General features: G+C 35.9%; 2 protein-coding genes across 9 annotated transcripts in view; one reads left to right on the top strand and one right to left on the bottom strand.

Annotated features, from left to right (window-relative positions):
* The window catches only part of LOC101882573 (putative methyltransferase NSUN7), a 57,026-nt gene extending 53,641 nt beyond the window's left edge, over window positions 1–3,385 (top strand). Inside the window, exon 13 of the mRNA XM_073950602.1 lies at window positions 2,155–3,385. Within this exon, the coding sequence (XP_073806703.1) occupies window positions 2,155–3,009 (855 nt within the window). The 3' untranslated portion in view covers window positions 3,010–3,385. The remainder of the gene's footprint in view (window positions 1–2,154) is intronic.
* A 5,290-nt stretch (window positions 3,386–8,675) lies between these two features.
* Window positions 8,676–23,913, bottom strand: part of apbb2b (amyloid beta (A4) precursor protein-binding, family B, member 2b) — a 102,322-nt gene continuing 87,084 nt past the window's right edge. For 5 of the 8 annotated variants that reach the window (XM_688300.11, XM_068221135.2, XM_068221136.2 and 2 more), the window contains 6 exons: window positions 23,760–23,874; window positions 23,442–23,529; window positions 20,530–20,613; window positions 16,929–17,044; window positions 16,634–16,813; window positions 8,676–12,612 (listed from right to left, as the gene is read on the bottom strand). In XM_688300.11, the coding sequence (XP_693392.8) occupies window positions 12,442–12,612; window positions 16,634–16,813; window positions 16,929–17,044; window positions 20,530–20,613; window positions 23,442–23,529; window positions 23,760–23,874 (754 nt within the window). In that variant the 3' untranslated portion in view covers window positions 8,676–12,441. The remainder of the gene's footprint in view (window positions 12,613–16,633; window positions 16,814–16,928; window positions 17,045–20,529; window positions 20,614–23,441; window positions 23,530–23,759; window positions 23,875–23,913) is intronic. The other 3 variants (XM_009307588.5, XM_073950572.1, XM_073950575.1) reach the window with 1 other exon arrangement.

Below are 23,913 nucleotides of genomic sequence, written 5' to 3'. Positions count from 1 at the left end.
TCAGCATGTAGTGATTAGATTAGGTGAGTTGAACACATGCATGTCCTACCTTGGCATATTTGGAGAAGCAGGGCTGCAAGATATACTCATCGATTTAAAAGTTGTTGCTCTAGGGTCTATCAATGGAATGTTGAGTGGTCATCACTATAGCCGCAGCATGAGGGCACACAAACATCTGTATGACAGTCTGCAGCACATCAGATTTCTCAGTATCTTAGACTCTTTGCCGCCAGAAGACCAAGATGAGTGTATGGCTGTCATAAGTGAGATCACATGTGCATTCCAGAACAGGACAATGAATATTTTGTATGAAAATGAAAAATTTGTCAAAATGTGTTTTTAATATGTAGCTTTCAGCAGGTTCTGATGATAGTGATGATAGTAGTGATGAGTAAAAATTCCTTCACTGGTTCAAGTCCCGGCTGGGGTAGTTGGCATTTCTGTGTGGAGTTTGAATGTTCTCCGTGTTCATGTGGGTTTCCTCCGAGTACTCAAGTTTCCCCCACAGTCCAAACACGTGCGCTATAGGGGAATTGATAACCTTAATTGTCCGAAGTGTATGTGTGTGCATGTGTGAGTGAATGGGTGTTTCCTAGTACCGGGTTGCAACTGGAAGGGTATCCGCTTTTTTAAAAATAGGCTGGATAAGTATCAGTTCATTCCACTGTGGCGACCCCTGATGAATAAACGTACTAAGCTGAATGAAAATGAATGAATGAATAAATAGCAGTGCTTGCTATGATGTATTTGCACTGTGCACTTAATTTTTTTTGTACTAAATAGTTTACCCTCATAATCTTTTATCAAATACTATAACCTTCTTTCGCCCCTTAAAATGAAACTTCTTACATGTTTTTTTTTTTCTTTTTTTTAAAGCCCAAAATATAATTCATTTATTACACAAATGTTAATATATATCCTGCGTTTGCGTGAGTTTCCTCCGGGTGCTCCGGTTTCCACCACAGTCCAAAGACATGTGGTACAGGTGAATTGGGTAGGCTAAATTGTCCGTAGTGTATGAGTGTGTGCGTGAATGTGTGTGTGGATGTTTCCCAGAAATGGGTTGTGGCTGGAAGGGCATCCGCTGCATAAAAACTTGCTGGATAAGTTGGCGGTTCATTCTGCTGTGGTGACCCTGGATTAATAAAGGGACTAAGCCGACAAGAAAATGAATGAATGAATGAATGAATGTTATGATATGCAAGTCAAACAAACTTTCAAAGTACAAGTTTTTTTAATCTTATGCCTATCTGGAAATCGATCTGGAAGCAAAGGAGCATTTTTTAAAAATAACATCCCTGTCAACTTTATTAATAAGGTGGAATCACTAAAGTGACATTTGCTACCTCAGTGATGTTTTTACTACCTCTGGACACTCAAGTCCATTCTCAGAAGTTTAATATAGTTTTAAACAACATGCAGGCGAATAATAAATAACAACATTTTAAATATTGGTATATCTCTTTAACATGACAGTCATACAAAAAAAAAAATATTTAAATCTGCCTCACAAGCTACAGTTTCCATAATTGAATTTAGGGATGCACCAAAATAAATGAGGAAGTCTATTCAGGAGTGGGACTGATGGACAGGGGGATAATATGTATATTTTCTCAGGGAGGGATCATTTATTCTATAAATATCACCAAGTCCCAGATAAGTCATATATTGTTTAATGGTTTTTGTTAAATGGTAGTTTTTGGAATAATTAGTTCAATTTGATGGGTCTATTTGTCGGTCAAGGACAATTATAAAATCTCCAGCAATAATGACATTATTTGTATTGGGTAATAATGAAAAGTTATGAAAAATGGAGGGGTCATCGTTATTTGGGCCATACATATTAGCTTGTGTGTATGTGATATGATTAATAGAAACTTTGATGATGGAAAATTGTCCATTTGGATCTGTAACAGATGTATTAACAGTTGTTGGGACAATGTTATTTATTAATATTGAAACTCCTCGTTGTTTTCTGTTGTTTACTGATGAGAATATATTGTAGGATTGATTTGATATACGATTTTTGTGTTCTGAGTTTAAAATGTGCATTTCTTATTAAAAAAAATGAATATCTGCCCCTTTAGTTTTGTTAAAAGGGCAGTTATTTAATTTTTTTTTCACCTGAGACCTAAAGTTTTATCTCTCAAACAGCAGGACCCAGCAGAAGTTGAAACTGTGGAGAATATTTTGGCACGAGCCGCGGCTAAAGGTTTGCTGGGAGGCCTGATGCCTCCAGACCCCCTAGATAGAGACAAACCCAAAAAGAGAAAGAAACGAAAAGAATCTACAGCGGTTCTTCCACTATTCTCAACGACTGACGCTCCAGCATCAATGATGATCAATCTGAATCTTCCAGATCCCATCAATCCAGCTACAAATCCCACTTCCACAACCCCGACTGAGAGTTTTACAATCCTAGACCACGCTTCCATCACTAAAAGCCAAACATCAATCATGGATGTCACACTTAGCACTACAAATCATTCCAACATACCCGACCAGTCAAACGATGATCAAAATCAGTCTTCAGCTGTGCAAAAGAAGCGATCAAAATCTTATAAGCCATCGGTGAAAGTTAAATCTAAGCCGTCCAGAAGAAAAAAAGCAACCCATAAAGAACAGAGCAAAACTCGACTTTCACGTAAGAAACTCCTGAATCTTCGGCCATCACAACACATGACCGTTAACTCCATTACTCCAACTCCACCTCAGACCAAACCCACCGCCATTCGAACCCCAGTACCACCACACAGATCCAGACATTTGCAGAGCAGATCCGCGTCTCAAAAGGAATCTGTTAAACCAAGACAGGAAATCATCAAATCAGAGGCTAAGGAAAGCCTCTCGAGAGAGCTCCGTTTGCCTCCTGTTTATCCGCTCAGTTCTTCATCCCCTTATCGGCTGAACTCCTCCAACTCGTCTCATTTCTCCAGCAGTCCTTCCTCTTCCAGCAGCATCACTAAAGCCAGAGACTCCATCATTTTACAGTCACAGACGTGGCACTGAGCTACATCCCTTGTGCTTCTACTAAAGAAGGTTTGTAGAAAGTAATCTGACAAACTATCTGAAAAAATATAATGCATTGAAGGAAAGGCACTGAGTAAAAAGGATTTATTATTTATTGGTGACGTGTAGTATGGTGACAATACTGTAACCATTTTTGTATCATACATGCTGTTTCATAATTACATTTGTTTGTGATTTGCATCCAAATAAGGAAGGTTCTAATTGGGCTTTAAATATATATGAAAACATTATGACATAAGGAATATATAAAACACATGTATGGTTTATTTTCTGATTGATCACTGTAAATTATTCATGACCATTGTCACTCACACATAGAGCTGAGATCACCCAAATAAAACTTAACAAATTGTAATTCATTGTAACGTTTTCTTTGAATGAGAGAACATAATGATTTTCATATAACTGGGGTGTAAATATTCTAACCTACAAGACTCAAAAGTCTTGTTCAGGCACATTCAGTGTGTTTTTTGGACCTTATTTCAGCTACTTTTTTTTCTCCAAAACTTACTAACCACGCATAATTTTTTTATTTTTTCAAAAGAATGCAATCATGTAGATCAATATTTGTCACATATTAATGTAGCAAAGTTTGTGCTGAATAAAAAAAATATACATGTTGGCCAGTACTATGTAATAAGTAGCTGAAATAAGCATAAATGTCAGGGCAAGTCAAAACATCTCAGGAGCCCCAAAATCACCTCAGACCCCTGGGGGTTAAATCTCAGAATACAATATAACAATCTGTTTCTCTTAATAATCTGTTTCTCTCCGTCACAATATGGGTGAAAATATTTGTTATAATAAGACTTTTTGTGATTTACGCAGTGTGAGTTTTACATACTAATTTCGAGAGGAGCATGTGATATAATTGACCACGACTGGCTTCTCATCTGTAATCAGTAATAATCCAATCAGAGTGATCCAAGCTTACCATAAATGGATCATTTTCTCCATTTTGCCCTATCTTTGTTTTGGAAACCCCACCCCCCCACACTTCCACCCTATCTCCTTTTCCTCCCTTTTCTAAGGGGGGACTTTCGAGACCTACTTGATCTTGGATACCCTTATATGCTTATTGACCAGGCGGGAGCCTTGGGCTCAAGTATCTCCGAGCTCAGGGTTTTCTCCAGGGACAGCATGCCAAACCTGGTATAAACGCTAAGAATATCAGTGGGAACTCATGAAACATCTTTTCCAGCTTAGGAAAACCTAATTATTTTAAAAGTTAGCCATTTGGTTGGTATGTGTTTTATTCATATTATTTATAGAGGAATGCAACGCATAACACTTCAACCCTAAAACATCTGATGAGCACACAAAAATATACAAATGAGATAGTTTGTGTATGCTTCTAAAAAGGGATAGTTCACCCCAAAATTCCAATTTACTCACTATGTACAAAGTTTCAGACCTTTACATGTTTCCTTTTTCTGTTGAACACAAAATAAGCTTTTTTGAAAAATGTTAGAGACCAAACATTTCTTTCCATAGTAAGTAAAACAAATACTATGGTTACAGGTTTCCAACATTTTTCAAAATAGCTTATTTTGTCTTCAACTGAAGAAACTTGAAGGTTTGTGACATATTAATGATGCGTAAATGATGACAGAATGTTTAGTAGTGTGAACTCTCCCTTTAAGTCATCAAATTAAAAACAAAAGCAGGTTATTTTGATTTTCTGTGGAGTTTATTTGTAATTTTGAGAGAATCGTATGCTTATGATTGACCACGGCTGGTCCCGCATTAGCTAACACATGTTTTACCTAGATAAATATAACACACCAGGTTTTTCAACGTTTTACCTCAGTTATCTTATTTTGAAGAATCGCCTCTTCCACCCCTACTCCTCCTCCCTTTTCCTTGATAGAGTGTCATAAGAATGTCACCTGTTCAAGTCCTCACCAGGCCAGTTGGCGTTTCTGTGCAGAGTTTACATGGTCTCCCAGTGCTCGCGTGGGTTTCCCCCAGGATCTCTGGTTTCTTCCCACAGTCCAAAGGCGTCATACAATATAGGTGACTTGACCAAACCAAATTGCCACCATAGATGTGCTCCTGGTGAGCAGATTATATCTTCTTAGCAATGCCTAATTTTTCATTAGCTATAAATAAGCTGGGGAGTTCTCGAGACCTACCTGAGCTCAAACAGCCTTCTCACCCTGCAAATGGGAGTAAGCCAAGGGCTCAAGGACCTTATGAGCTCAGGGCTCTCCAGTATGCCAATCAAGCTTTTTAATCAATCTACAGCTAAGTGTCAACTCTTGAAACTCATTTTTAAACATTTTTATTTCACAATTGTAAGTTAACACTTTGAAATTCCTCCCTTTCTTCAGAATTATAAATAAAATAAAAGTCAGAATTTGAAAACTTTGAAAAAAAAAAGGAAAATAAAGCCAGAATAGCCAGGTTTAAAGTGAATTTTGAGTTTATAGTCCTGCGTGTTAACAGTTGAAGTCAGAATTATGAAACCCCCTGAATTATTAGCCCTCCTGTTTATTTTTTCCCAAATTTCTATTTAACGAAGATTTTTTTTAGCACATTTCTAAACATAATAGTTTTAATAACTCATCTCTAATGACTGATTTATTTGATCTTTGCCATGATAACTAGGCAGGTTAGGGTAATTAGGCAAGTTATTGTACAACGAAGGTTTGTTCTTAAGACTATCAAAAAAAATTATAGCTTAAAGGGGCTAATCATTTTTACCTTAAAATGGTGTTTAAAAAAAATCAAAACTGCTTTTATTTTAGCCGAAATAAAACAAATAAGACTTTCTCCAGAAGAAAAAATATTATCGGACATACTGTGAATACTGTGGAAATATTTAAAAAAGAAAAAAAAAATTAGGGACTAAAAATCCTAACTTTAACTGTATTTAGGCACAGGATAAAAGAAACAATAATAAATAAATGCAGCTGACTTTTTTTCTAAGAATTACCAGAAAATGATAACAGTGAAATAATTAATATTCAGTGGGATAACAGGGCTTTAATAAATGAATCATGTCTTAGAATATCATTAGGACAGTTCTTCAAACAACAGATTGTGTATACGAAATCAATTACAAGCCTTAAACACTTTGAAGTATTTTGTGATATGCCATTTATTTTCACAACAGTTTACATTTATATGGTGTACAAATTAGTGTAGAGCAGAGAAAGCCACAAAACGGTGTGTTTGAGTGTGTATTTGACCAGTAGAGTGTTAATTCTTAGCTTTGTTAATCCTTGTGATGAGCTTTGCCCTGATAGTCATCGATCAGAGTGTTTCACCATGCAAGAACACTAAAGTCACTCGAACACACTACTCTTGCTAACATGAGAATGACGATTCTATGCTGAGATATTGTACTGGACTACATTACCCATAAGCCTCCTCCCTCTTACAACAGCTGACTTTGTCAGTTGCCACTGAATTTGTTTCTGAATAGAAAGTAAGATTCTTATTCTTATTCACCCCTTTCACACTACTCTAAAATGTGATCTAAAGGGAAATGCTGAGTTGTAAAGACCCATCATCATCAGAGTCAAATAAAAAAAAAAAAACAGTCCACAAAAGTGAAGAAGTGGGAGAGACTAAAGGAGTGCAGTACACAGGCAGATTGAGTTTTACACATTTTGCCATCTCATTTCATACTCTGATTATCCTCAAGGTAAAAACGGAATTTGATGGCTCGTGTGCAGTCAAGATAAAGGAGTAATGGTTGTAATAGAGCTAGCTGAACATCTACATGCTGCCCAAACAAATATTTCATTTTGGTCATTGATGAATTAGATTATGAGAGTGATTTGTTGTGTAATATATATATACATATATTAAATACAATATAATATATATCATATTCCATTTATTACATAAGATACGTGTGTAATACAATATATCAATTATTAAAAAGATACTAGCCCCCATTTTGTTACTATAAGAGCTTTCACTGCTTCCAAAATATTTGCACAGCTTTTTAATAGTTTTGTGAATGTAAACATGCATTATTAGGTTATGTTTACATTACAGTGATGTAAAAAAGTTACTTTTTTTAATACAGATCTAATTTTGGACCTGTGAAAATGTCTATAGTGCTTTATTGTGCATACCAGGCCAGTAGTTAGCAATATCTCTTTTACATGAAGTATGCATGCACACAATGCACAGTTTTCACTAAAACGTTGTTCTAATAATTTCCATGGATACTATACTGCTGTGATTTTCAGTTTCAGACTACCAAAATACTGTTGTCATCTAAACAAACAGCCAAAATGCATAGAACGTTCTATTTTAGTTGAAAAAATGTGTCATGTAAATGCCCTCCTAAAAGGACACATTTCAGTCTCTGGCAACCCATTTTTGAAATGCATCAAATCAAAGCTATAAACAATGTTCCTGCAAGAACTTTATCTATTTTCACTGCATAACTTTCAAAGCAGTACTCTATTTGATAAACAAATTTCAAAGACTTATGAGCAAATGACAAAAGGAATGTGAATAGCGACTAAGATTTCAATCGTAATCTACTTTTGGTTGAATACCTTGTCTTGATGCACTTTCTCACAACATAGTCCAAAAATGGTTCACTCAAAAGTGAAAATCTTCTCACCTATTACTTGTTCCAAACCTGTTTGAGTTTCTTTCTTCTGCTAAACACAAAAGAAGATATTTGGAAGAAACATGAAAATCGCTTTTAATGGACTTCCATAGTATTACTTTATCCTACACTGTAAAAATTTTTTGACTAAACTTAAAATTGTAGGCAAAATTGAAGGCAACTTGCTACAGAGCTTTTTTGTTTTAACTTTCAACCCGAGTACTGCACTTGACTCGATTAAAGTTTTCTGAAGCTGGTTGCCTTAAAATTTTAGGTTGTCAACTTTTTTTTTTTTTTTTTGCAGTATACTATAGATGTCAAGTTTACTGATTTTCATCCTTCAAAACATGTGTGTGTGTGTGTGTGTGTTTGTGTGTGTACCTTTTATTCCTAACATTGTCTGGACCAAATGTCCCCACAAATATAGCAATACCAGTAAATTTTGAACTTTATAATTTTGGTCCTCATAAATCAGACAAAATGAAGTATATTGAAAATGTGAAAATGCAGATTGTTTTCTGTGAGGTTTGTGTTTATGGCTAGAGGGAGAGAATATACAGTGTGTACAGTATAAAATCATTACATCAATGGGAAGCCCCCAAATAGATGTGTGTGAGTTCAACAGAATAAAGAAACCCATAAAGGCTTGGAACCACTTGAAATATTCATTATTTTGGGGAATGATTTCTTTAAATAAGGTAAGCATCAAGCAAATGGATCAAATGCATTTCCAACTACCTCTAAAAGATTTCCCAAAATATTTGACACCCCATTTACACTTGTATTCAACATCATCCACTTGTGGTCAGATTGACAAAAAAAAAATACATCAAGGTGTAAACAAGGCTATTGTGTAAATAATCCATTAATCTCAGGCTTAACCTGTAACACTTGTGTCTGAAATATCCCAATAATCAATTGATAGCATATTCTATATTGTATATGTATTCTATATTGTATCTAATATTTGTTTGGGCAGAATGTAAAGGTCCTAAAGGCCTTTCGACTGTAACGTAACCATGGCAGGCAGCGCTGTGCATCAGCAGCTCTGTTACTGTACAGTGTGTTTTTGGATTGACATTTGTAGCTTGCTTTATTGTCTGAAACAGGGTAAAGAATGTCTAAGCATATGATACATCACAATGAAACCAGTATATACCGATATAAAATAGAATAAATAAAATAAAAAATATCATTTCTGTTCAGTACAGTTTGTCTTCTTAAATTGTCCCAGGACATGCAAGGCAATGTGTCTTTTTTCTCTCTCTCTTTCGAATCTTTCTAGAGCTAAAAGAATGCATAGATAGACACGTACAGTTCACATCTTCTCCCCTAGAGCTAGCTCTCCTATAAAAGACCATAAAATAAATTCATATTCACAATCTCTACCATCATTCGGCCTTCTTCAGTTTTTTTTGTTTTGTTGTCAATTGATTTATCTACAACACGTACATGATTTCGTTTTCTTTTGTTTTTACAATGTGGGCAGAATAAACGGGATCACAAGACATGCCAAGGCAAGTATGACCAAAATAACATGACAGAAAAATAAATCGTGACAAAATAAGAGAATCTGACATTTGAAAAATAAAGCCTTATGATATGACAATTGCTATATATAGATACTTTATGTACACACAAAAGTGACTCGTCGAAACCCTTGTGGAAAAAAGGGCAAGTCTAGGACTACAAGTGGCACGCCAGAGTACAGCAAGACCAAGGTGGCGCGTGGAACGTTTGTGAAGCGCAACCAGGAGATGTAGAGCCACTAATGGCATCCAAACGTGAGGAGTAGATACTGAAACTCAAAAATAGCTCTTCACAGACATCCGAGTTTCTTTCACTAGCAGATTAGTTCCTATTAGTCAGCTATTTTTGGACTTTGAGTCACCGAAGAAGCTCTGAAGGAGCTAAGCACTACACTGGGGTTCGAAGCAGAATTGACACCATTGAACTGTTTGGCTCTAAGCAAAGTTATTTCCGCCTCTTGTGTTTTCGACGTCTGTTCTCCTCTGAGACATTCTCTCTTTCAAAGAAACGAAAGGCAATTTCACTTTGGAAATATAAAAAGCACATTCATACTTTACATCTACAGCTCACGTCCTTCCATGTGTGTTGTTGTTGGTGATATTTTTTACCAAGCCTCCTCATTAACTGATGTTGAAGATATTCATGAAGAAAATATATGGTTTGGTGAGAGCATCGATGACTTTTGATGATAAAATGCAACATTTTATCTTTCTTCTTGGAAAAGTGTAAAGGAACATCACTTCACCTTCTAACTAGTTCATTATGTAGTGGCATTTATTCTCTGCAGTTTGCTAGAAACTTGGTTGCGTTATGGTGTTTTTTGTTGTTGTTGCCTGAAGGTGCGGTCACATATACTGTTGTTCAGCGAATTTTTACAGCCAAGACTTACTGTAATTGCCTATTCCAGGCATCTAAAACTTTCCTTGAGGGTGAAATATAATTAGCATCAATTCTAGATGCTATACAATCTGTTTATGAGACATTTAGCAGCTATGCTATGCTACAGAAAATTGACTGAAACACTGAAGCCATTGAACACGAAAAGCTGGGTTTCCATCACTGTGTGTTAATGTGCATTTTGAAGTGTCACATGAGAAAGGAGCATCGCAAAGCCAAATTTCAAATAAATCTCATATTTTTTTTCTAAAAACATTTTCACACTCACTTTAGGTGGTCTGGGACTTGTGTGAAACAGGGTTAACGTGAAAAACGGGAGATGGAAACATTTGCCAAATAAATTCTTACGTAGTGAATATTAAATTCACATGACTCCATTATGTTTGCCTTGTTTACTGTTGGTTACGAGGTTACCAGTACTACAGTCGGCCGCTCAAACAACTTGACGGAAATGCACCTAATTCACATTTGGGATTTGATTTATTTTTATTTTTAGTGAACTTTGAAAAGATTTACTATACATTAGAGTGGAAACCCAGCTATATATGGAAAAGGTTCACTAGCTCATCTAATAACATTAGTAAAAACTGGAGCGAAACCTGAGTGGGGCAAGTTTAATCAGTTATTCTGTCTACAATGGATGCATGTAGACTGTAATAAACGCATGTCTCTCATTCATTCTTTTGACATGTGACACTCTTGTTATAAGGCAATAGGACAGTGGATGTTACAAAAATGTGGCACTCATTAAGAAAAGCTCAACCTTGAAAAAGTTGCACCTTGAGGCCTTCGCTTTATCTCACCGATGCTTTGAAAATGTGTTCTGTTCAACTGTTTTTGCACTATTTAATTTGCCCACAAGGTGTCAACACTGAACCTGTCCAGTGTTTCGCAAATGAAAAAACAAAAGAGATGGAAGATGAACAACAAACTAGTTGGTACAAACAATATACGCCATTGTTGCATGTGTAAGCGGATCAAAACATACCGCAACTCGATTTTAAAGCACAAACTTTTTTTGACGCTTTTGGACAGAAATCGCACACAATGGAAAAAAGCCAAGTGACAAACAAACAACATAGGCTCATTCTGAAATTGTAGCCCTATACACGTTTCTGAAGACTGCGATATATGTAGCCGGAGGTACATATGGCTGCATTTCATTTTTTAAATATGGCGGTATGACGCCATTCCTTTTCGCACTTACCAGCTGACTACATTCCTTCCTATGGACAGCTTTCCCACTGTAACAAGTTTGTGCCGTTAGCTTGCCATGTACGTTGGCGGACTTGAGACGCAGAGAGGAGTTGACCACGACGACAGGGTTCGAGTCCAGTGGTAAAAATCAGATGAGGGTCCTCTAGTGAGCTTACGCAAGAACTGCAGTGAATGGCACTCGCGAGAAAGATCCGAGATCGCAAAAAGCGTTCGAAGCAGCTTCTCGTGGATTAGAGAAAACAAAAACTGCAAAAAATCGTACCCGCTGGGACATATTTTGCGATCTCCAGAAATGTATATAGAGGTGTATTTTCATTTATGTATGCAATAATGCATTCTGTTGCAAGCAATTATAATGTTTCAAATCGTCTTTTTGCACCTAAAATAAACCCCCACCAATGTGTTCTTTCAAAAGTCCAGATGCTCCCTGAACACCTAGTAATGGCTAGTATTGTTATAAATGCTTTCTACATCACTACACTAATGACAGTAGACCTTAGTGCCAACCAAATCCAGCCAAAATATTGCTAATGTGACCGCACCTTACATACCATACACTGAGCATTAAACATTCAAAAGGTATCAAACAGGAATATCCTACTTTGAATCGAACGCAACGCAACCAAGTTTTGAGTTTTATGAAATCCCCATCTCCTATCCATCGAATCTGCTTTTGTGTTCGGCAGGATAATAAAGAGGGAAACAAAAAATAAAACCTTGCTTTTTAGGACACTTTAGGACAGTAGAATCCTTCAGCTCTTCTATACATCCACACTTACATATGATCATGCAGCGATGATGAACTCGATGAAATGAACAAGCAGCCGTATTTGTTCTCATATGCACAAACATTCTTCCAATCAAGTTCTCTCTTTGATCAGGCTTATTCTAGATGAGGCGGTTCTTCTAGGTGGGCAGAGCCTGTTGATTGCTGTCATGCTGGAGAGGCGTGGCTTCCCATGCAAATATATGCATGATTGACATCGGAAGAGAGAGAGGCTTGTATAGTAGATCTGATGTACTTGTGAGTGTGTGAGTAAAGGGTGTATTTTCTTGGCATCAGCTTTATTTTCTGATTTTTCATCCTTGTGATCCTCTTCATCTCCACCATGTGACCGGACAGGTATGTACAGGACATTCGGATAGTTATAAGCATGCAGAGCGTGACGGTGAGTGTGCGTGTCAGATCACTGAGGCAGCTCAGTGACGGGTCTCTTCTGTTTGAGCGTGTCGATGAGAGACAGAACTCCACGTTTGACGCTGGTGGAGACGCGGCGGGTGACTGAATCAGCAGGGGCCGCCTGTGAGCAGGCTTTCTGAGATGGAGGACGCGCCACCAGACACTTCTGATACCTCAACTGCAGACATAAAGGAGAAAAAGAGTCAAAAAGTGAGAGGATGTATGTGTTGAGTATAATAATACAGGCTGGGTTGTAGGGCTGGGCGATTTGGCCTATCAAAATCTCGATTACTTGAACATTTTAACTCTATATTGTACTTTTTATTATACTTTAACTAAACATTATACTTTTAACTCGTATTAATTATAAATAATGAACAATTATTTTATTTTATTTTTTTGCCTTCATAGTTCACTGACAGGTTTTGTACAGTAAATAAGTTCACATATTACCAGTGAGAGATTTTTTAAGGAAGGTTGCATTACTTGATTTTAAAACAATTGATAGAAACACACACTATCTACTGTCTATGATTATTTATTAAACTATTTATTAAACTTCAACATTGAACAACAAATTAATCCAGGCCGTTACTGCTGTCAAACTGACCAATTACAAAGCCTGTGCGACGTGTAGTTTAAATTTTTTTGAGAGGTGTGCGGATAAGCGACCGCACATAGGTTGTGCCGGTCCGGACCATATGCGTGCACTCAACATGGATGTATAGACGAATTACCAACCTACGTCACACATGACATCACAGGGGTTCCCGGTTGCAAAAAGAGACCGCTGGCAATAGTAAACATGTCGTGTTGTGCGGTAGGATGCCAAATTCGGATAGAAAACTTAACATTTACTATACACCACACTGCTTTAATGCCAACTGCAGACGTCTTTAGCTAAAAGGGAGCTGAATGAAGTGACAACCTAATTAAAAATGATGGACTCATGTTAAATCAGGTAAGTTCACGCTATGCTGAATCACACACATTACTCGTTTTTGATTGCAGCAATGATTTCAGCAAAAACATTCAAGCAATGTTAATTAAACTGTGGACACTTAGTACTAAGAATGAAATGTGAAAGTTTAAGTTATTAAGGTAAAGTTGGTTTAATATTCACACATATTCATTCAGTGACAACTTATGACACACTCCCTATATTGTTCACCACGGCACTTTAAATATTTGGTCTGAAATAACCTGCAAGTGTGACTTACAAACAACATTAACACTGTTTATTTGACAGTGAACAATGTTGTACTTTAATAGTCACTGGATGCTAAAGGGATTTCGTTATTTAAAGTTTGCAAATAATACTTTTATGAAATTATATTATTAAGGAGAAAGTCTGATGTGCGAATATAAAACCTACTTTACCTTTATGTGTAAGTTCACGTACTCTGTCATGCAGGTGTAGTTTACAGTCAGAATGCAGTAGTTTTGCTTGTCAATGATTGCTAAGGCCTTGTATAACGTTAGCTCCGTCTTTTTTCCTTGTCTTTGGCTAGGCAGAACCTCGGTTTTTAGCACTACATAGTTTTGAATCTTGTCATCATGGAACATTATTTCTTGCACATCTCCACACAGAACAAATTTGCTGGCATCCAAAGACTTGTGGGCCTTTAACTTCTCTCTAGTTAAAACATCGAAGCTTCAATAAGATTGTATATTTGGGGCTGGATGGTTGGCCATTTCGTCACATCCAATATCCATTGGGAGGGTGCTATCCAAATGGACCTGTCAGACAAACGCCACTCACTTTAACGTTAATTTTGCACAATCACTGTGCTTATCACTGGTTGACAAGCTGTTATAATATGCTAAATGCATTATGTAAATAATATATAATATGTAATCAATATACGGTGGCGCAGTGGCGCAGTAGGTAGTGCTGTCGCCTCACAGCAAGAAGGTCGCTGGTTCGAGCCTCGGCTGGGTCAGTTGGCGTTTCTGTGTGGAGTTTGCATGTTCTCCCTGCGTTCGCGTGGGTTTCCTCCGGGTGCTCCGGTTTCCCCTACAGTCCAAATACATGCGCTGTAGGTGAATTGGGTAGGCTAAATTGTGTGTGTGAATAAGTGTGTATGGATGTTTCCCAGAGATGGATTGCAGCTAAAAGGACATCCGCTGCGTAAAACATATGCTGGAAAAGTTAGCGGTTCATTCCACTGTGGCGACACCAGATTAATAAAGGGACTTAGCCGAAAAGAAAATGAATGAATGAATGTAATCAATACAACTTATTTCTAAGACAACAACAAACTTTGTACCGCATCAGATGTTATTCCCTCGACGTAAATGCTAGCGCTCCCGGGTTTTTTCTGCTACCTTGCTGCGAGTGCATCCTGAATGTTTACAAACATGGTAATTTGTCTTTAAATCAGTCTTAACAAGGCAAGGTCCTGTGACTCCACGTGCGGTAGGAAAAGTAATTGAAAAAAATCTGTCTAGAATAATTTGATTGATTTTAGGTTATGAATGTTGATTTCGATTACTTTTTGAGTAATCGCCCAGCCCTACTGGGTTGGATAACATCTTTCAATGTTGATTTTCGAAACTTTTGGCAGGTTTAGTTGTGGTTTGGACACTACATTTGCATAAGTTGGTATAAGAGAATGATAGTCAAGGGTGGAGTATCCATTTAATATTTATGAAGAATACTGCAATGCTTTTAATATTATAAAAGTCTTAAATGGGCTTTTTTCTACACATGTATTCCATGTGTATATTTAAACATGAAGCTATAGAAAAAATAAAACAACTAATGATAATTCACAATTTTTTTTCATAATTCATATTAATTTGTTCAGAACTTATAAGGAACAACTACTAAAAAATGTTTTCCATCACAAGAATAAATTTATTAAAATAGAAAAGTTATTTTAAATTGTAAAAATATTAAACTTTTTTACTGTATTTATCATCCTTCTGATGAATATGAAATTTAATTTAGGGTAGAACCAAGGCTAAGTGGTAAGCACAGTGGCCTCACAGCAAGAAGCTCACTGGTTCGAGATCCAGCTGGTCCAGAAGGCCTTTCTGTGTAGAGTTTGCATGTTCTGCATATTTTTGCTTGGGGTCTCTGGTTTCCCTCACAGTCCAAAGTTATGCAGTATAGAGTAATTAGATAAAAAATTGGCTCTAGTGTGTAATGGGAGTGTGCGGGTGTTTCCCAGCACTGAGGATTGTACTCTCAGTACTGGGTTGTGGCTGGAATGACATCCACTGTGTAAAACATATGCCAGAGTAAATAGCAGTTCATTCCCCCTGATAAAGCAGGGACTAAACTCAAAGAAAGTGAGTAAGTGAGATATCATTTAAGAAACATTTTAAAAAATGACCCTAAACGCGAACAGTTGTGTTTTTCAACAGGCTGTACGATATAGGCTTAACTTTGGTCTTGACATTGTGTTTGAATATACAGTGCTCAGCATAATTGAGTACAAATTATGCTTAATTTGTAAATTGCGAGGTAAGTGGAAAAAGTGAAGAGGGAAGTGAAGAGCGAGGTGGGGAGTCACAGAAGAGTCATGAGGAGGGGGATCGGTAAAATGAGGTGCCAGATCAGATTTCAGAGGTGCCACAACCAGATGTGGCTTGTTCCGGCACAAATTAAGCCCTGAGTACACCCCATTTTGAAAATGAATATTTTTATCCAAGTCTCAGTGAATATAGGTCAAATATTTTGGTGCATTTGAACAGAACAGAATTATTAAACATATATGTTTATTCAAATAATATTTTAGTCGCCAAACATCATTTGGAAATAGAAAGATAATACATTTAAATTAATGCGAAATTTTAGATAAATTAATAAATCAATATTTTGATAAATACAAACTACAAAATTTCAACAAATTTTTATACATTTTTTTGTTTCTCTTGAATTTTGTTCCTTTTAAAATTGTATTTAATATTTTTCTTTTACATATAAATTTGGATGTACTAATTTTAGACTGTTGTTATACTTTCATTTGTTAGATAAGCTCCAGATTTGACAACGGTACTGACTAATTTAATGTATATGCCTATATATAGTAATTTAAAGCTTCCTATAGAAATAGTAATGTAAATAGAAGATTTGTGAGGGGTACACTTATATATGCTAAGCACTGTATAGCCCTAATTTATTGGTCATTTACATTGCGTGTTTGTGACACATTTGACATTTGATGCAGTGCAAAACTATTAGAACTCACCATGCACGCTGCCTGGACAGCCTCTGACACATTGCCAGCATTGGGATCACACCAAAACACATGGCACTCAAAGTGTTGGTTCCCAGAGTCCATGATGAACGCAAAAGAATGCACATCCTTTCCTACTCCCATGAATGACAGGAAACGCACACGACACTCCACTAGGACCTCGTCTTCCTCCTAATGACAACAAGAATCATGCATGAGTTAACAATTTACATATAATATACACAATAAATTCACAAAAACTAGTAAAATGTCTTTGGGATGAACAGGTGAAGAGAGCTGAAATTGCCTTTTCCTTGATGACTGTGACTGTCGCATCAGCTACATTCAACAGCACAGGGATCCAGTCATCTCGGATTGATGATGTTACCAAAGTGTCTATTGCGCCATTGAGAATGTCCATGCCTAGAAAACAGAAACATCTACCTTTGAAACAGGAAAAAGTTTGTGAACCTGAAATTCCACAATAATCAGACATGAAATTGTAACTTATTTTTAACTAAATTGCAACAATAGGCAAACCGATTAGCAACAAAGTGAATACATGGGATGTGAGGCATGTATTAATGTATATTTGGTGCTATTACTAGTAGTAAAAGGATTTGTAAGAAGCATTTTTGTTTGAATTTATTTACAAAAAATAACATTAATTGGTTGAATTTCTTAAAAAATAGACCAAATGTGAGGCTTCATTCTTTATTAAAGGAAATAAAGCACAAATATATAAAGTATCACATTTTAACCATGCATCTACTAACCAAGCGGAGACTCAAAGGTATTTTGTGGTATTTAAAAATTATTATTTACTCATTAGAATGAAGATAACTAAACCCAGATGTTTTAAATCAAGTTCTGCACATGAAGTGGCTAAAACAACACTATATTTGTTTAATTCAAATATGTGCTGAACCTAAAAACCCATACTGAAAATGTTTAGTACAATCACACATACCAATAATAAATGATAATAATAAATATAATATAATATAATAAATATATGTAATTGTTGGCACCTTTTAATGCACTCAAGGTGAACTTAGAACAAACCAAAGAGTAACATTTTAAACAATAACTCATAAATGTAAAATAATAAATAATAATTATAACAAACACAAATCAGGAATCATTTGTCTAATATTAAATCATTTGAAAGAACAGTCATTAGCAGTGCCATAGAATTATTGTGAAAACTAATACCACATCTTATAAAAAATGAAACCAAGAGGGTTAAGTATATAATAAAAGTAAAGGTCCCAACAATGATCTTTGTGGAACACAAGAAGTACATGATCTGAACCAAATAAACAAACAGTATTGGTAATTCTGACAGAAATCAGCCTATCTGCTATCTGAGATGGTGTTGATGCGATGCTGAGATCATATACATTATGACTGAAGTTAGTAAGCCAATGTCCACTGCAGTGATTTTGACAAGATGAGGCTCAGCAGTATGGCAAGGATGATTTAAATTACTCAAACAATTCATTGTCAAATAAATGACGATGAATCTAGGCTGCAACACATTTTTCCAAATTTTTAGAAACCTATGGTAAAACGGCAAAATGATAAATTAAGTATGGTAGAAATTATTTCATTAAACGTTTTCCAGAGTGGGGAGTTCTCCAATCTAGAGTCTAATCAGAGCCATGATGTCCTATAAAACAACACTGAATCCACTTAACAAAAGACATCTCATAAGATCTAAGGACAGGACGGAGTAATGCAATTTTACCACAAAATGTCTATAATGATTTACTTTCACTTTCATTTATTTTCATTTCCACTGTTAGAAGTACCAAACTAGTTAACCATACTGTACCACTTTTTTGGCACTCTTTCATGAGGGACAGAGCACAGCGGTATTGTGCTTAAAGGATGGAGCTAGACTTGCTACTGAAGGCTATTGGTTTACACAGTCACTTGTGCATACAACAAGCCAAGAGAACAACCACACAGGAAGCATTATTTTTAAGGGTGTATTCACACTAGGTACTGTTGTCTTGAACCGTGCCCAGGTGCGATTGTCCCCCTCCCCTCTTGACCTGCACTCACATTGAATTTTTGCCTTCTGAGCCCAAGCACGTTACGTCATTGATGATGTGACTGTTCAGTTTAACAGAAGAGAAGCACTCTAGCTTCGTACAATGGAAATTGCTTTAGTATTATTATTTTGTATTATTTTAAGACATTTGATATCCAGTGACACATAGTCAAATTTTTTGCTGAACAGACATTTGATGCTCATAAATGTTCATGAAAGTCATCGTAGGGTTTGTATCTTTGATGAACTATGACAGTTCACATTCACTGAAAAGCTAGAATGATTAAAAAAATCATCTGAAACAGTGCTTTAAAAGTGATGTCGCGTTATCAGTTTCAGGCTCAGGCACGCTTTGCAGTCACACTACAAGCATACCACACCAAAGCCCAACCCAACTGTGCTCTGCCACATCTCTTTCAATCGGGCCAGGGCCGGCCAACTGAACTGTGCCTGGGCCCAATTCGGAGCACTTACACTTATCAAATGAACCTGGGAAATGAGGGTCAAACATGTTTGAGCATGGTACGTATAGCCTAGTGTGAGTACACCCTAAATACACAGCCGAAACATGACACCACAATAAATATAATGAGGGTGCACACCAATGAACCATGGTCAAACAAAACTTGCCTTTTCTTTTGACAAACACAATCGAAAATAGGATTTGTGTCCTCCATTGTTGTTTAAATGGCTGTTCGCATGTTTTGTCTAAACCATAGATTGTATAAAAAGTCTTAATGTGTGTAAAGCACCTGAGACACTTCTTCCTCTATAATGAATTTTAGCTAGCAAAAGACACAATATGTTGGCCAATTCACATGGGATAAGACATCTCAGTTAAAACAAACAGAAAACAATTGAAGGAGTATCTCTCTGTTGTCGCATGCACACAAGTTATGTATTATGAACATATTATAAACAGTTACTGTAAGTACTGTAAGTTACTATTAAAATCTCTAACAATTTATTAATTAAATTATTTACATTCTGATTGAATGTTGCTAGCAGCCGTTTACCTACAGCTAACTGAACTGTTTATTTCTAAGGGTTGTTGACCTTATGTTATGTGGAAAATGTTTTAACAGTCTTTTCTTAAAATCTAGAGCTCAACTAAATGCTTCAAGTGACTCCATACTTGAAAAAACCTAAAGTAAACCCATTATATAGAGAGAATGAATGGTCTATCAGATGAGACAAGCATTCAAGGTCATTATTCTTTTTTTTTTTTTTACAAAAAGTAGAAGCTGCAAAAGTTGCAGTTAACTTTGCTCTCATTGTCTGTAATGATTACTGAGATAACACTTTCGGGCAACAATAAAATCACTCAGGAGCTGTGGTAATAACCACTTTACCTCACCTCTCTATCTACAACTAATCCCATTCAAAAACAGCTTAAGATGAAGAACTGTTCCTGACTTGCATGAAGATGGAAAGAACTACAGAAGAAGAACTGTTATGCATATTTGACATTTCTAAATTATTAGACATTAGTGAACTGTAAAACTTCTTGTAACAGCAGTTTTGTATAGGTGATTTAGTGGAAGGTCAGCCAGCTATTAAAATATTTTTTAATAAAGACATGACAACGAATGTTTGTTTCCTAGTTTCAGCAGGCTGTGTTTGTCTTGTAAACAATCAGATAAAAATGTATGACCAATTTATTGCTTCATTTACTGATGTAAGAAAGATGCAAGAAATCAAACCTATGACTGAGCTGCCTGATACTGTTTTGTTAAGTCTGACCTAGAGGAATTGTTGTTATAAAGAAAAGCAGCATGAAGGTGTTAAAAAGAGAGAGTGAGCATGAAAGCTGTAAGTGCAAGACTATGAAGTAAGTGTATCTGCTCACCTATAGGTCTGGCAACTGGCATCATGCCAACATATAACACCTGGAACTTCTGCACCAGTTCAGTCTTTGGTGTGGGAAACTCTGCTGAGAATAAAACACAACATACACATTAATACACACTGGTTTCTCAAGACAAAAAAGCATACACAACTGCACAAGGTCTGGAATAATTGAGATGATAATATAATTGTATTCATTTAGAATAATTAAGGTTGCATTTATTTGATCTAAAATAAAGAAAAAATGTAAATAATGGCCAAATCACAATTCTACCCTTTAGCCCTTTTCCCTTACCCTGTCTCAATTCTCTTTAGCTTGAAGGTGTGGCTGCACAAATTAGTATTTTCAAATTAGTATTTTTTGTCATGATTATGAATTTTTACAACAAACATATTTTTAAAACATTCATAACGGCGTTCATGTTTGAGCATCATGCTAAAAAAAACTATCAAAAACAATAAATTTAGCTATCTATAATCCATAATAATAACTCTTGTATAGTAGTCCCACAACATACTTTCACATCTGACACTCAAATAACCTGTCAGAAAAGTCTAGTGGTTTGCGAATGATCTTTTTACAGTGTCTAGTATAACGTTGATGTTGAGTTTGTCTGTTTAGATGAATATGGCCCTGGTGTAAATGCACAGTACATTTATAAGCTCATTGCCACATTATATCATTATAATAATATGATGTCACTGCCTTCAGTGATTTCCTGAAGACAAATACCAAAAAAATATTGCAAATGTTGGAATAACTACAGCAGTTGGCATCGTCAACCTCGTATGAAACAAGAGATTGCAATGACATATGATGACGTATGGAGGTGTTGTAGTGCTGTGCCATTTCTTAGGGGTCGAAGCCCTTTCCCTTCACATTTTGTCTCAAGGGCCAAGGGGAAGGTGTAGAAGTAAAAAAAAAAAGTTACATTTGAATTGGGCCAACATTTTTGTAGTTGAGATGAAAATTAAATTGTAATTTATTCCTAGGATGGCAAAGATATATTTCAGCAGCCATTGCTCCAGTCTTTGAATATTTTCTTTTGCTGTCAGCTACTAATAATGGCTTACAGTTGAAGTCAGAATTATAAAACTTCCTGAATTATCAGCCGCCCTGTTAATTTTTTCCCCCAATTTCTGTTTAATAGAGAGAAAGATTTTTTCAACACATTTCTAATCATAATAGTTTTAATAACTCATTTCTAATAACTGATTTATTTCATCTTTGGGTCCCACTTTATATTAAGTGGCCCTAACTACTATGTACTTACATCAAAAAATAAATACAATGTACTTACTGTGTTTATAATGTATTTGAGAACACTTGTGGTGCTTTTGAGTTGGGATAGAGGTTGGGTTATGAACAGGTTTGGTGGCATGGTTAGGTTTAAGGGTGGGTTAAGGTGTAAGGGATGGTCAACAGTGTATTTACAAATGTAATTACAAAAGTTAATTACAGATGTAACTACATACAGGTATTTAATCAAGCATAAGTACACAGTAAATACATGTATTTACACAATAAGTACATTGTAACAAACTATTAATTCCTATGTAAGTACATATTAGTTAAGGCCACTTAATATAAAGTGGGACCCATCTTTGCCATGAAAACAGTACATAATTTACTAGATATTTTTCAAGACACTTCTATACAGCTTAAAGTGACATTTAAAGGCTTAACTAGGGTAATTAGGTTAACTAGGCAAGTCAGGGTAATTAGGCAAGTCATTGTATATTGTTCTGTAGACTATCAAAAAATACCTTAAAGGGGCTAATAATTTTGAACTTAAAATGTTTCTTAAAAAATTAAAAATGCTTTTATTCTAGCCGAAATAAAGCAAATAAGACTTTCTCCAGAAGAAAAAATATTATCAGACATACTGTGAAAATGTCCTTGCTCTGTTAAACATCATTTGGGAAATAATTAAATTAAAATAATTTAAATAATTAAAAGAGGGGCTAATAATTCTGACTTCAACTGTATACCATTATCAATGGTTAAAATGTTTTTCAACAACTATTTTGTGGAAAATGCTTTTTAGAGTATACTTTGGTTTATAGAATGCCTAAAACTGTATATTATAACCATAAATATTTTACCCCAATTTTTTATGAGCAATGTTAGTTTTTATAAAGAATGGTGTGATGAAGACTTTTCATACTTTAATCAACAAAAAAATGCTTTATTACATTACATTCTTTACTGTCTTATTGCTATATATATATTTACAGTATTTCATTTAACACTGTTTTCTTCTGGGGGAAGTGTCTTTTATTGTTTGGTTGGATTAAAGACACATTTTATGGTCAATATTATCGGCCCTTTAAGCCCTTTTATTTATTTAATTGTATTGACCTTATTCTAAAATGCGGAAGTGCGCCTGTTTTCGCGATTGTCTTAGAACTTCCGATTCAGTCGCCTATGGGAGAAATGACTAGGAATAATAAACGGCAGAAAACGGTCAAACTACTTGCTTTGCAAACAAATGTTTGCATGACTGTACAGACCAAGTAGAATAATATAATAAGAAAATATCAAATTGCAACATCAAGCAGCATAATGAGCAGTTTTTAACGTCAAAAAATGAATGGAAGTGAATGAGACCAGAAGTCTCAAGCCAAAAAGATTCAAATGGCAGCGCCCATTCGTCGGCGAAGAATAAGGTGAATATAGTGCAAACCACTGTTATCCAATAGCTATATAATACAACTACTCTAAAACTTGCTAATAAACTTCTCTAAGTTAAACAGCACTTCGTTTTTAAAAGAACTGAATTTCAAAGAAGGGCTAATAATTCTGACGTCAACTCTATATAACCTTGCTGAGCATAAGAGACTTATTTCAGAAACATTAAGAATCCAATTACTGCAAATTTGTAACTGTTAGTGTATTAGATTTTGTGTTACCTTGTAATGGGACGTCGAGGCCAGCATGTGTTCTGTCCTGTAGGGATCCTCCAGCCATAGCTTTGGCATTCTTGCGCTCTGCCATGATCTATTACACAGAAATCGAACTCATTAGAATCTCTGCTCTAAATCAGCAGCCTTAACAGAATGTGAACCTTATTTCTCGTTTCTCAGCTGTACTCTTTCCCCTTCACACAGACCTGAGACTATGAGTAGCTTTCACTTCAATCTAATGTAACTTTTTCATTAATCCGCTTAGAATAGGCCATTGAGGATAATTCTGTGTTGGATGTTGTTTGTTTAGCACGTAAATCTTACCCTAGAGCAGATTTCGTGCAGACTGGTGGCGATGGCTTTGGCAGGGGTGTCACAGCGGAAAACATGACATTTTAATATCCGGGTGTCCTTATCTCGTGCCACGTATGCAAAATCCCTGTTTGCACACAATTAAAATGAGACAAGATTAAACATG

Source organism: Danio rerio, chromosome 1, assembly GCF_049306965.1.
Source record: "Danio rerio strain Tuebingen ecotype United States chromosome 1, GRCz12tu, whole genome shotgun sequence".
NCBI lineage: Eukaryota > Metazoa > Chordata > Actinopteri > Cypriniformes > Danionidae > Danio > Danio rerio.
Note: the sequence above shows the minus strand (reverse complement) of the source record. Positions and strands in the feature narration are given on the sequence as shown.